Here is a 13,588-nt window from a genome sequence, read left to right as displayed (position 1 = left end):
AACCATACACAACAAACAGCAAAATGCACTAAGCAAGTTGTATTTATATGTATTTGTGAATGCACGTACATACATCTGTATATAACAATAACAAAAGAAAAAGAGGCTACCAGCTTGAGAGTGGGGGGACATGGGTGAGGTTTGAGGGAAGGGAGGAAGGAAAGTGATACAATTCTATTTCAATTAAAACATTAAAAAATAAAATACAAAAAGTCTAATAAAATGATATTAAGAAAACATGTTTCAACCTCAGACATAAAAATGGAATATCTGCAATATGAGCTTAGGGAAAAAGAAACATTTTCATAAAAACTGAAAAACACATAAAGTATTGAGTATTCATAATGACTGAATTATAGTTTTATGCCTATAAAAATGTCCACATGTTAATTCTGCATAACTTAAGTCTAAGGTTAAAGATTCTAGGCATAAAGTTTATGTCCACATTATATTTCTTTTTCTAAAATAAAATTGTATGTAACATGGAACGTTCTAAAGTTCTTTTTTCTTACAGGGTTGTTTTTCTAACTTCCCTTTTGGAGGGTATAGCTACAATTCTCTAGATTCTACCTCTACTGATACAGGAATCTGCCATGTTTCCAGGTGAGATGATGGGCCACTTCTATAACACAGACATTGCTCCATAGAGTGAGAATATTTGTAGATGGACATGATATTTATCTTTCTTGGAAATAGACAAAACCTGTAACTCTTCAAGGACAAAGTTAGTGGAAGTAAATATAACCCAAGTGGAACTTTCTGGTCAGTTTTAATGTCCTATCAGATGTGGCAGTGTGTGTAGCAGAGGTAAGTTGCTGTAAGATTCTTTATTTTATAATCCCTATACCTGTAGAGGATGGACATTTAGGAATGTTCCTTTCTCCATAAATTTTCAGTGACATAAATGAAAGAACTGTGAAACAGGAAAATAAGGTACTGGATTCCTTGTCCTAGTTGCTTCAGATATTTTATTTTCTCAGTCATAGTTGCATAGTTTTAAAAAATATCTATTTATTTATGTGTGTGGAGACAGAGGAGAACTTCTTGGAGACAGTTCTTCCCACCATATGGTTCCCTGGGATTGAACTCAGGTTGTCAGTATCGGTGGCAAGCGCCTTCACCGGCTAAGCTATGTAGCTGGCCCACAGCTGTTTTTAAAATGGGGATTTGAATGCTTGCAATTTCATGGAGCATTGTGAGACTTGGATGTGACATTTGTTGAGGAATGCTCAAATTTTATCTCTCAGGCCCACCCAGTGATTTAGACTGCTCTTTATCATTCTATAGTTTATTGTAATTCCTTGTGCAGATGGATTATGAACTCTTTTGTCTTGTACCACAATGCTCAACAAGATGCTCACTTTGTTGTTGAATGCGGTGGTTGCTGTGTATATGTATACATGTGTGTATTATATATTTCTTTATATATATGTGTCTGCATGAATTTATGCGCACTAGGTGCATGCAGGTGCCCATGGAGGCCAAAGGGCAGTGGGTTTCCTGGAACCAGGGTTACAGGTAGTTGTGAGCCGCCTGCTGTGGATGTTAGGAACCGATCCCGGTCCTCTGATATAGCAGTGAGTTCTCTTAGCTATTCAGCCGACTCTCCAGCCCCTGGTGCTGAACATTTTGTTAAAACTCCTCGTGCATCCACACCATGACCCTTGTATGGATAATCTGTGATGAGAATTTACCTGAGATGAGTGCAGTGCATTCTGACTCAATACCGAAGAAACCATATCTATCTAGAATGGAGGGAGTCCAAGCGTAAATATCAAATACACTTAGAGAGTCCCCACTCTGTGCACCCTCGGAGAAAGCAATCCGAGGGACCCTGGATATTGGGGCAACAGAGCTAGCTGTAGCGTGGCTCCGCGGGAAGCAGAGCCTTGCTAGGGCTTGAGGTCAGGAAGGGCAGCAGGTGCAAGGGAAGGCTGGGCGCTCTGGCACGCGCCAGGCGATTCCGCGAGTGAACAGTAAGCGGCGCTGGGCCCCGGCGCTGGCGGCCAGAGGAACCGGCTGCGGATTACCTGCAGCAGCCGGGGTTGGCAGCTCCTCCCCGCCCGCCCCCAGCCCGCCCCCGCCGCCGCACTACCGGAGCTCGGCGGGCTCCAGGCACTCGCTGGCGGGAGCCGGGGCCGAGCGCGCCGGGCAGTGGGGCCTCTCCCTGCGTCTTCAGGCCGGCTGCCCTCCTCCCGCACAGTGCGGCGCAGGGAGGCCCCGCGCCTCGGCCGCCCCCGCGCGCTCGCCTCCGCTGCTCTGCAGGGGACTGCCGGGCTCTCGGCACCAGCAGCAGTGCCCCGGGGCGCCTCCGGCTCCTGGCTGTGGCTACCGCAGGGGCAGCGACCTGAGCAGCGGCTGGCCACTGGAACCCCTAGAGCATCCCGGGTGGCAGTGACTAGAGCGCCCAGAGAAGCCGCAGAAGCAGTAACAGCAGCGCGAGTGGCCGCGGTAGCCGGGCTCCGCAGAGCTCCGTCGCCGTCGCCGGTCGGGCCAGGAGCGCGGAGCCATGGCTGATGCGGGCGAAGGCGAGGATGAGATCCAGTTCTTGAGAACTGTAAGTGCCACGTCGTGGCGCACGTCCTCCCAAGGGAAGGGGCGCCCTGGTAGCCACCAGCCCGGTGCCCGCAGAGTGACAGCCGGCTGCGGGGCCAGAGGCGCCCCAGGGATGCTGGAGGGGTCCGCATCGCCACATGTGTGCAGGTGTGCGTGTCGGGCCGGGGAAGGACAGGACGCGTGTCTGTGCGCGCGTGTAGAAAACCAAGGGGACCCAGTGCGGTGACAGCGTGGCAAGCCAGCGGGAGGTACCCGGGCGGGTGCTACCCAGCTGCGGGAGCCAGGACTGGCTAGGAACCTCTCCAATGGCCCCAGTCTAGGGTGCAGAGCTGCGTGTTCTGTGGGGCGCATGGAGTGTGGAGACTCCGGCTGTCGCCGTCCCTGGGGCTTTGGGGCTGAGTCTGCGCGCTGTCAGGGACCGACATCGCAATCCGAGTACTTGGCATAGCTCACATTGTGAGTGGCCCAGGGCTGAGGAGGCTGCCCTGAGGTTGCCCCCAAGTCAGGATGATACCAATGCCACAAGAGCTTATTCCTGTGGTCCCACGGTTCCCGGTACCGTGGTGGTTTTGTGACGATGGCTTGCAGATCGCATGGGAACCGTGGTGTGTGTATATGTGTTGTTTTTGTGTGTGCATACGAATGTGTGTTGTGTGTGTGCGCCGCAGGAGAGCATTTACAGAGGGTGGGCATCATGAACATGTGGTGTCGTTCTCTAAACGCTGGCTTGTTGAATACCGAGTGCAGCAAAGTGCATACCTGCAACAAAGAGAGAGAGAAAGAGAGAGAGAGAGAGACAGAGAGAGAGACAGAGAGAGAGACAGAGAGAGAGACAGAGAGACACAGAGAGAGACACAGAGAGAGACACAGATAGAGAGACACAGAGAGAGACAGAGACAGACAGAGACAGAGAGAGACAGAGAGACAGAGAGACAGAGAGAGACAGAGAGAGAGACAGAGAGAGAGAGAGAGAGAGAGAGAGAGAGAGAGAGAGAGAGAGAGAGAGAGAGAGAGAGAGAGAGAGAGAGAGAGAGAGAGAGAGAGAGAGAGAGAGAGAGAGAGAACGTGTGCACGCACAAGGGGAGGGTGGCTGCTGCCCGGAATTTCCACACTGGATGATAGGCAGGGGAAAGACTGGCCTCACTCTAATAAGATTCCTTCACCGTAAGTGCCTTTTGGCGCTGCTGCTTCCTCCCGGACTTGTTTCAACACTGCAGATACTTCCCAGCTCATTGCTCACCTCCAAACCTGGACTGAGTCTCCAGGACCAAAGAAATGGAGGAACTCCGTGTTACAACAATCCAGTCAGCTTTCACCACATCGCCTGGGTCTTTCTTTCCCCACCTCTCCTCTTTTCCCAAGAATATCCTCCTGATAGGATTCCTGGACTTAAACCTAAGAACCCAGCGTCTAAAAATCCACTTCCAGGTACAATCCCTTCCATAATCACAGAAAACACACATATGGGGACAATTTGAAATATTAACTAGAAGATAACTTTTAGGTGTGAAATCATGCTGATGTGTTTGGGTAAAATCTGGAGGGTGGCATTAGAAGCTCACTTCCCTTTTGCTCCTAGTATTTTCTTTTGTGGGGGTTATTTGTACATTAGAGGACCTTCCAGAGAGGGCTGAGAGTGCAGCCAGGGTTCAATGGGTAACACTGACCTGAGCCACCCTCTGCTGCCCCAGACCTTCAGAAAGCGTCTTCACTAAGCCATTGCTTGGGAGGGTACTGGAAGCCTTCTAGTATAACAGTCATTTATACTTAGTGGACAATTTCTGTTTTGTTTTTAGTGAGTCAAGCCATAGCCTCAGAGCCAAGAATTGTCTGCTTCAGGTAGACTACATATTTAGTTGCTGTATGGCTTTAAAATTCAGTTTGTATCAGACTCCACAGGGTTAAATTTTGCCAGGAAATTTTGGCTGGTTTTGTGCATTCAAGGGCTCCCTGCAGGCTTAAATATTAAGCCCAGCTTATGGAGGTGCTGTTGTCAGAATGCCTAATGGGGACTGAGGTACTGTGCTTGCCTGTAGGGTTTTTTTTTTCTTTCCATATATATAGTCATGTTAACTCTGTGCCACTTAACAGCTGCCTGTCATCCAGAGCAACACCTTTGATAAGTGGGGCTTGGGTTAGGTCTGGCAGTCCTAGGCTGAGATTCTTCTTTTAATAAAACATGGGTAGGTTGTTGTGCTAATGATACATGACCTTGAAGGAGAGCACCATGGAGGTTGTGTGTCTGTGTGTATGTGTACCATTTGGGTCTATCTTAAAGGAGTGCATCTTTTTCTTAGCCTGTGATTTTAACATGATAATTTTCAAGTCTTTTCCCAGCTCCCCTGTCTGCTGCCCTGGATCCTTTCCATTTTATTCTTTAACCTGAGCATGTTGGTGGTTCAGTAATGTTAATGAGGTTAGCAGAGGCAAGTGTGTCGTTCCTTCATTATCCTCAGCTCCCTCCCGCCCTCCCCCACCTGGGGCATTTTTAAATGTGCAGGTGTCAATATGAGTTATTTCATTTTGCATATATGTTTTCACTTGCTAGCCTAGCTCTCTGTGTTGCTTAGGGTGGTATAAAATTCCACTCTTCAGAGAGCTGGGAATACAGGAGTCATCATACCTGGCTTCATTTTTTTCCTTTAATTAAAAAAATCTTAGGCTGGCTTTGAACTTAGTTTGTAGCTGAGGATAACATTGATGTATTGATCCTTCTGCCTGCCGTTACTGAGTGTTGGGATCACAGGCATGCGCTCTTATCACAGGTTGGTATGGTGCTAGGGAATGAACCCAGGGTTTTGTGTGTGCCAGGCAAGCACACCCCAGCCCCTATCTTGTTTTTTAAAGGCACTCATACCAAGGATCATTAAGACTGTGTATTTTGAGGCAATAGTTATAATTGGGGACTTTCTGATAGTAATAGACAGAGCTATTATAGATTTAAAAAAATCAGTTTTGGGGACGCCATCACTGTGCAGTGGACCAGACATTTATACAATCTGATTGGCTTATGCTGATTATTATCTTGTCAGCTGCATTTGGATTCTGCATTCCAACACATTGAAGTGTCTCTCTACAAGCCACAGCTCCTTCCCTTTTCTTTTCAGAAAGAGGTGTGAGATGACTGCTCGGGGACACAAAGGTGACATCTTTAATGGAGCCTTTTCATGAGTTATGTCTACTCTGCTGCTATCAAGGATGTCTTAGTTTGTGAGGGCTTTTGTCGCTGTTAGCCTATCGGTCCAGTTGCCAGTTCCTTGCCATTATGCTGTTGCTGGTTTTGTTGTCTGCCAAGATTCCTTCCCAGCAGGTGATGGGTGGCTTCTCTGCCAGCTGGAGACATGCTCCCTCTGATCTGTTTCTATTTGCAGGGACTGAAAAGACCCTGTATAAACTCTGGATGTGCCTGACACCTGGGACAGATGAATCCTCTCATAAAACAAACTGTTAGCACCTAATGGATTCACTCACCATGTCTAGACCAGACACATGTATGATTTGAGATGTGTGACTTGTTTTGTTGTAAAAACTTTTATGGCCTTCCCAACATGCAATGAACTGTAATTTGCTATTTAAAAACATAGATCATTTTTTAAAGAAAGCATTTATTTATTATTTATTTGGTGTGTGTGTGTGTGTGTGTGTGTGTGTGTGTGTGTGTGTGTGTGTACTCTTTGGTGTTCTAGTGGAGGTCAGAGGACAATTTGAAGAGGTCAGTTCTCTCCTCTTATCATATGGGTCTTGGATCGACATGAGGCTGCCAGGCTTATCATTGAGAACATGCTGAGCCATTTTGCCAGCCTAACACTACTCTTTTTCTCAAGCAATCTAGTACAATTTCATAGACGTATAAGATATGCCCCTGGCTTAAGAAAACCCATGTTAGTAAATGATCTTGGTAGGGGGTTACGTTTTCAGTCCTTGGCCTTTTCTTTTATCATCATAAGTGTAACTGAGCTACTCTAGTAACACACTGGGTCAGGCAGTCAGTAGTATGCACACAAAAAGACTTTACATCTGGGTCCCGGTTGCAGAGATCATTCTACTAGGAAGGCTGGAAGCCTTTATAGAAGGAGCTCTTTCATGGGAGGATTTCTTCCTGTGCTTTCCCACTTTGCTCCATGGTGACAAAGAGCATGTTAGGAGTTGCTCATCAGTACACAGCAGTAAAAAAGAACTACAGAGGTCAGCGCTGTGCAGGTGAGGTGGGAAAGCCTGACCCTGGTCTGCAGAGGGGGTGAGGTGGGAAAGCCTGACCCTGGTCTGCAGAGGGGGTGAGGTGGGAAAGCCTGACCCTGGTCTGCAGAGGGGGTGAGGTGGGAAAGCCTGACCCTGGTCTGCAGAGGGGCAGGACGATTGCTAGTGTGAAAACAGTGCCTTCCAGCAGATAGAAACCCCAGGCTCTTCCTTCAGTTGCAGGGATGTCAATGGAGAGGACCCAGTGAGCTGTGGACATTTGTGTTTTTTGACTCTTGATCATGAAACCACAGAAAGCTTGAGATAAAAGGGCACCATGGTACTTTCTTAAGGAACTGGTGGGATTCCCTCATTGCCCAGGACAAGTCATTACATTTAAAAAGAACCCCCCCCAAACCCTAGAAATCAGTGTGCACACTTTGCAGGAAGGGCAGGGTCTAAAACATCCAGAACATTAATTTATTTGATATTCTGCCTTATTTGTACTTCAGCTTTAGTTACATTTTGATTTTTGTTTTAAAATCACCACTCAATTTCTGAAGGAAAGATGACAACATGGGGCACCTGGGTGGCTGCAGACAGTGTCTTGGTGAGAGGGAGTGGTGACAAAGCATACATTTGGGCCCTGAGACTCGGGGAAATTCTTTTGATTCAGAAACTCATTAGCTGAGCACCTTCTACATCCATACCATGATTGTGGGAGCTGAGGGAATTTTACAGTAAGTAGAGAAAGATTTCCTTTTTTTATCACATTTACAAAAGATTTAGATGCCCATAGGGGACTGTTCAAGGAAAGAGACAACACATAGACTGTCTGTAGTCCTGGGTAGGTTGAGACAGTTGAAACTGTTCCCAGCCTGCCCTCGTGTAGGGAGAGACCTAGGTACCTGTGCCACTGACCACGCCCTGTGACACCAGAATGTAGACAGAAAATGTAACAGTACACGTGATAAGGATATGGCTGGCTATTTATTGTGGGAAACTACTTACAAGAGAAACTGGTAACCCAGGGTAGTCTCTGCAGCTTTCTGAGACCCAGCTGGAACCCGGAAAAGAGAGAGAGTGCCTCTCTCCTCAGCCCTTTATTCCACACGCCCATACGCGCCTGTGCCCACGCCCAAAACAAGCATGGTCAGTGGCACAGGTGCCTAGGTGTCTCCCTACACCCTTGTCTCCCCGGTCTTATAGAACATGAAACTGAATCTTAACATGCCCTAGGGACTTGGTTTGGTGGTGTCCACACTCCAGGTTAGTGTCTCAGAATGGTACAGAAGTATGCGGTAATCTCTGCAGCTTTCCTGTAGGTGCCACACATCTGCCTGGCATTCTTTCTGTCCTTACCCTGACCTTCACAGTATCCCTACCCACGGCCACCTTGTCCCTCCTGCTTCAGAAAGGACACAGCCCTCATATACCCTACGTCTTGGCTCAGGAGCTGGTACCCCATCCTTCTTTGCTCTTGGTCTCCTCTCCACATCTCCTTTTGGTTTTTCTCACAGCCTATTAATCCCTCTCTCACAGGAGTTTCTTCTTTTGGTTTAACCCTGATGCCTTATTTTGCTGCTCAACTCATCTGAATGTGGCCTCTGCACCTGTCTGTGATTTCCTAACTTCTCCTCCTTGTTCTGGAACTCACTGGGAAGCCCTACTTCCAAAACCTACCTCCTTTCTGTGCTCCAAGACCCTGTTTAGAAGCTGTACACCCACCTGATCCTCTGTTTTGAAGCTACTTCATGTGGTCATGGAAGCAGGGTCCTGTGCTATTTTATATATTTTGGAGTGTGTTTTTGTGGTTCACTTTATTCTCCTCCAACTTCGTGTTTGGTTAGCCCCAAAGGCTCCTTTCTGTTCCTTCTGTGTCTCTTTTGCCTTTATGCATCTACATGTGTCTCAACAACAGGGATTTTGGGGGCAAATTGTAAGCACAGCTCCATTTGTTCCCAAGGGATAGAGCTGGAAGGGCTCTGTGTGCTCCTTTACAATAAGGGCGCTGATCTTACTTGCAAGGGAGTCCATCCGATTTCCTTCTCAAGGCCTCAGCTGACCCACTCATTTGAGGGCTGGGATTTACACCTGAATTTGAAGGGGGCATAAAAGACTGGAGCATCAGCTCCTTGCATTCCAACCTTCATTATCTTTTGTCTGTAACAAATATGCCATACATACCCCACTAGAATCCTCCTTGACATTTAATGAGGGTTTCACCCCTGACCCTCTGTTCAAAGTCCTGCCCCACCCAGATTCACTTCTTCCCCTCAGTCATGACCTCCTGTGATCTTCCCATTCATGTTCATACTTGTTTTACTGTTTCCATCCTATAAAGAATTTTATGGCATCACTCTAATTCTGAGTTTGCTCTCACATCATCTCCTCCCCAAAACCTCCAATCTATTTCATATATTTTTCTTACTTATTTATGCTTCATGGGAGGGGCAGGACCATGCTGGGGAATATTAGTTACTCTTGATGGTTAACATAGTGTTAGCTACCAAGGACAGGTTTGAGGGAAATCTATTTCAAGGCAAATGGGCCAATAGGCACCTTCCTCCAAGGAGAGAATCACTCCATAGAGTGCTCTAGTGGAGGTGAGATTCTTTAGAGACAGGGTAGTAAGAGGGTTTGTGGGTGAAAGTCTTAGATGAGAATAGAGGAGGTGAGCATGGTGTGAGGGACACCATTCTGATAGTGGCAGGGCCAGAGGTGGCATTAGTGTTGGGGACACAGTGTCCACAGCTCTGGTGAGGGACACCATTCTGATAGTGGCAGGGCCAGAGGTGGCATCGGTGTTGGGGACACAGTGTCTACATGCTCTGGTTAGAGACCCCATTCTGATAGTGGCAGGGCCAGAGGCAGCATCAGTGTTGGGGACACAGTGTCCACAGCTCTGGTGAGGGATACCATTCTGATAGTGGCAGGTCCAGAGGTGGCATCGGTGTTGAGGACACAGTGTCCACGTGCCTGTGTGAGGTTGTTCAGGACACATCTAAATAGTTCTGGGTGCTGTTTTGGAAGTTCCTCTGGTCTCACATATAGTATCAGCCTGGAGAAATGACTGCCTATCTGTCTGGTGTGTGCTCAGTCAGGGGCTTCCACCATTTTATGGCATTTCCCCACCTGATATTGTCGCCTGCTTTATTTCTGGTATATTCCTCTCTATATGTGCTGTCTACAGTAGGACTCTTAGGCACAGTGCATGCGTGCGTGCGTGCGTGCGTGCGTGCGTGTGTGTGTGTGTGTGTGTGTGTGTGTGTGTGTTTCTAGGCCAAAGCTCAACCTCACATGTCAATTTTAAGGAGTCATCCACTTTGCTTACTGAGTCTAAGCTGGCTGCCAGCAAGGTCCAGGGATCTTCTTATATCTGCATCTTCCAGCAGTGGAATTGCAAATATATAACACCATACCCAGTTCCATGGAATCAGACTTGGGTCCTCATGCCCGAGCTGTATCCCCAGCCTTTCTTTCTCTCTTTAGGAATATCCTCTAAACTATCAAATGTGCATATTTTGCACTCCCAGCACTTGGTGAGTGTGTCTGCTGCACAGTAGGGCATTGTTTAATGTTTATAGACTTGTTCTTACTCTGAGAGAAAACTGGATAACAAATACAGGGCCATTTCTTCCAAGTGTGTTAGGTGCTTTAATTCAGCGGTACTTACTATAGCTTGAATTTGAAATGTCCTCACTCACAGGCTCATGTTTTGAATGCTTGTTCCCTACACAGTGGCATTGTTTGGGGAAGGGGGCCTTTAGCACATGGGCTTAGTTGGCAGAAGTGGACCCCTCAGGTAGACCTTTGAAGACTGTATCTTAGCCTGGCTTCTGCTAGTATTGTGGTCTGTCATGATGTGACTGTCTTCTGCCAATCTGCCACATCTCCCTTACTATGACGGACAGAAACTAGCTTAAGTTGTTTGATTCTGGTAATTTGGTTCCAGTGACACAGAAGTCACTAATACAGGGAGCTTGTACTTGAGTGTGCTTTGTTCATGGCAGCGTGCCAGGAACCTAAGAAGGGCTGTGAAGCTATGAGAAGACAGATCATGCAGAGCAGAAATGCTGAAATAGTTGAACCTTGTACACATAGAAGTAGGAGCCAAAAGCTCTGTCTGTGAGGACTGTGCCCTCTATGCTATCATGGGGGACAGAGGTAAAGAGGTGATGAATGTGGCCATGATCTTTACCAGGTGGAATTAGTGGCAATAAAAACACTGCATTTCACATTAAATGTGACAACAGAGAGGGAACATTGCTCTCCTGTGTCCAGGACACTCTTTTTTTCTTTCTTTTTCATTTAAAAATGTTTTCTTTTTCTTTTTTTTATAAATTTTGTTTAAATTAGAAACAATCTTATTTTGCATATCAAACCCAGTTCCCTCTCCCTTCCATCCTCTCATGCCCCCCCAGACCTCCCCATCCCATTCCCCCATCCACTTCTCAGGGAGGGTGAGGCCTTCCATGAGGGATCATCAAAATCTGTCAAATCATTTGGGGCAGGGCCTAGGCCTAGGCTCTCCCCTGTGTATCTAGGCTAAGAGAGTATCCCTCCATGGGAAATAGGCTGTCTTGACATGTGTCTCCAGGGATAAATCCAGCACTGGGATTATGACCAGCTCACAAGTCCTGTTGGTTCATGGGGATGTCAGAGAACCTTGAGTACTCAATCCCCCTGCTGTCCTCTTTGAGACACTCTAGAGCAGTGTTGTCTCCTGAAGTTGGGTCATTTTTGAGTGTGAACCTCTTATTCTTGTTGTGAGGGACTGAGTCACCCAAGAGTACCTGCAGAAGTTGTCCCATTGGAGTCTGCCTTCCACAGAAGAGGATAGCAGACATGTGAAGGGGAAGTGATGGCTGTGCTAACACTGCTTATCTTGCATGAGGCACTGGCTGACTGCCTGCCGTAGTACATGGTACCCAGTGCTTAGACACAAATAGCTCTGCCATCACTTTTTCCTTCAGAGATTTTGTACAGTCTCTGTTGGGAGGGGTGGAGAAGAAGGGGACACCAAATGTTCTACTTTGAAGAACACTAGGGATGGAGATTGGGAACAGATACTCTAACAGAAAAGGCTGGCAAGGAGAGAGAGAGACCTGATCCCTGTGTGCTCTCCGAAGCTTTGTGGGGAAGGCAGGACCTACAGTTAATAATTTTCAGGCTGAGAAGGAGATCAAGGATCCTCGTCCAACCCTACAATTTTATCATGAAGGGAAATGTAAGGACAAAGATTTTGGGTTCATTTATTCAGCTCAGACAAGAGAGCCATAATTCATTTGATTCCTGGAACAATTTATTTAGACTATAAAGCCATTAATTGCATATCTATACATTAGGAAACTGAACTGCAGAGGGGCAATTTATGAGTGAGTGATGTTGGTGAGCTAGGTCCTTCTAGATGCTAAAATCTCTCCTCCTCCTCCCTCCTTTTTCCTTTCTCTCTTCTTTCTTTCCTATCTATTCTTCCCTCTATCCTTATTCCTCCCTATGTCTGAAAACTTGCTAAAGGCTGACCTGGGTGAATAGGAAGGAATGGTGAGTGGGCTCTCTGCTCCACTCACCCCTTAGGGTTCTCTCTGCCTTTTATTGGTCTCTGAGTTGTTTAAAACTCCTTGAAGTTGTAGTGATCATTTTGGAAATTCAGACTGTATCTTGGGATGCACTGTGGGCCTTGCTAATCTTTTGTGTCTTGAACCCTTGCCTCCTTGCCCTAGGAACTGCAGATTGTGTGTGTGTGTGTGTGTGTGTGTGTGTGTGATTTGCCATTGCTCTTTGTGATCTTGTGCTTGCTGAGGGTGTTGGTCGCCTGGTAGACTTGTGTGTTTGCAAGCTTATTGAGTTCTCCTTCCCAGGTGCCGTGACACCATCTTAGTTCTTTCATTAAAGGATGAAGCCTTAGTGATGTATTCATTTTGTATTTGTTTGAGTCATCTGGTTGCCTTGTTGGAGAAGTGACTTCTCATATCATCAGTGTGCCTCTGGGGGGTGGATTTGGTGGGTTTGGGTGAGGAGAGTAGATGGATGGGGAGGAGAACATGAACAGGGACTATGGTGGTGTCTTTTCTGCTTCTTCCTCCCCAGGAACACTTTACTTTGCCCTGCTCTCTGCCCTTCAGATTTCTGCCTGTAGGTGTTGGGAACACAGCATCCCCCCATGCAGCTCAGGAAGGCTGTTGCTGATCACTACATGGCCCATCCCCTCTGTTAGATTCTATCCCTTGCTTCCAGCCCCCTTCTTGGCAAGTTATCCTTTTATTAGACAATTTCCAGTCAATCCTACAAGAGTTCCCACTTGCTCCTTGGCAGAGCTCTGATGGGATAGGCAGGAAACATAAGGAGGAATATGTGGGAAACAGAGTGATAGTGTGGACCATGGCAATTACAAAAGGGCAGGGGAGCCTTGAGACCAAGGTCAGGGGTTTGAATTATATATGCAAGGTAAGAAGGGCCTTGGAGTCACTTGCTCTTTTCTTCCCTCTGGAGGGAGGGACATGAGTCAGACCTGTCTGTTAGGATGATTGGTGAGGCAGAAATTTATAAGATAAATGGGAACAATGAGAGCAGAGACCAATGCTAAAAAACCTATGAGGAGAGCACCATTGCAGGGTTGGTGGTGGATAACCAAGGTCTACATTGAGGCGGTATTTGTGGGCTCTGTTGAGACTAGATAGGTAGCTGATTACATATAAGGACAGGAGAAGACACATAGGAGCTCAGAAGACTTGAGAAATGAGATGACATTGACTTGAAAGCAAGAAGAAGGTTTTATGGGGAGCCAGTGGGTTTTGGGTTGCCTTTGGAGGTTATTATGGACTAAATTTCCCCCTGGAGAGACATGGTTACA

General features: G+C 46.9%; 1 protein-coding gene across 11 annotated transcripts in view; it reads left to right on the top strand.

Annotated features, from left to right (window-relative positions):
* Window positions 1–2,122: 2,122 nt before the first annotated feature.
* The window catches only part of Ryr2 (ryanodine receptor 2), a 575,348-nt gene continuing 563,882 nt past the window's right edge, over window positions 2,123–13,588 (top strand). For 9 of the 11 annotated variants that reach the window (XM_040755595.1, XM_040755594.1, XM_040755589.1 and 6 more), the window contains exon 1: window positions 2,124–2,557. In XM_040755595.1, coding sequence (XP_040611529.1) covers window positions 2,510–2,557 — 48 coding nt within the window. In that variant the 5' untranslated portion in view covers window positions 2,124–2,509. Of the gene's footprint in view, window positions 2,558–13,588 lie in introns of all 11 variants that reach the window. The other 2 variants (XM_040755590.1, XM_040755588.1) reach the window with 1 other exon arrangement.

Source organism: Mesocricetus auratus, unplaced genomic scaffold (assembly GCF_017639785.1).
Source record: "Mesocricetus auratus isolate SY011 unplaced genomic scaffold, BCM_Maur_2.0 Super-Scaffold_100013, whole genome shotgun sequence".
In the NCBI taxonomy this organism is placed as follows: domain Eukaryota; kingdom Metazoa; phylum Chordata; class Mammalia; order Rodentia; family Cricetidae; genus Mesocricetus; species Mesocricetus auratus.
The sequence above is the reverse complement of the archived record's forward strand: the minus strand, read 5'-3'. Positions and strand labels throughout refer to the sequence as shown.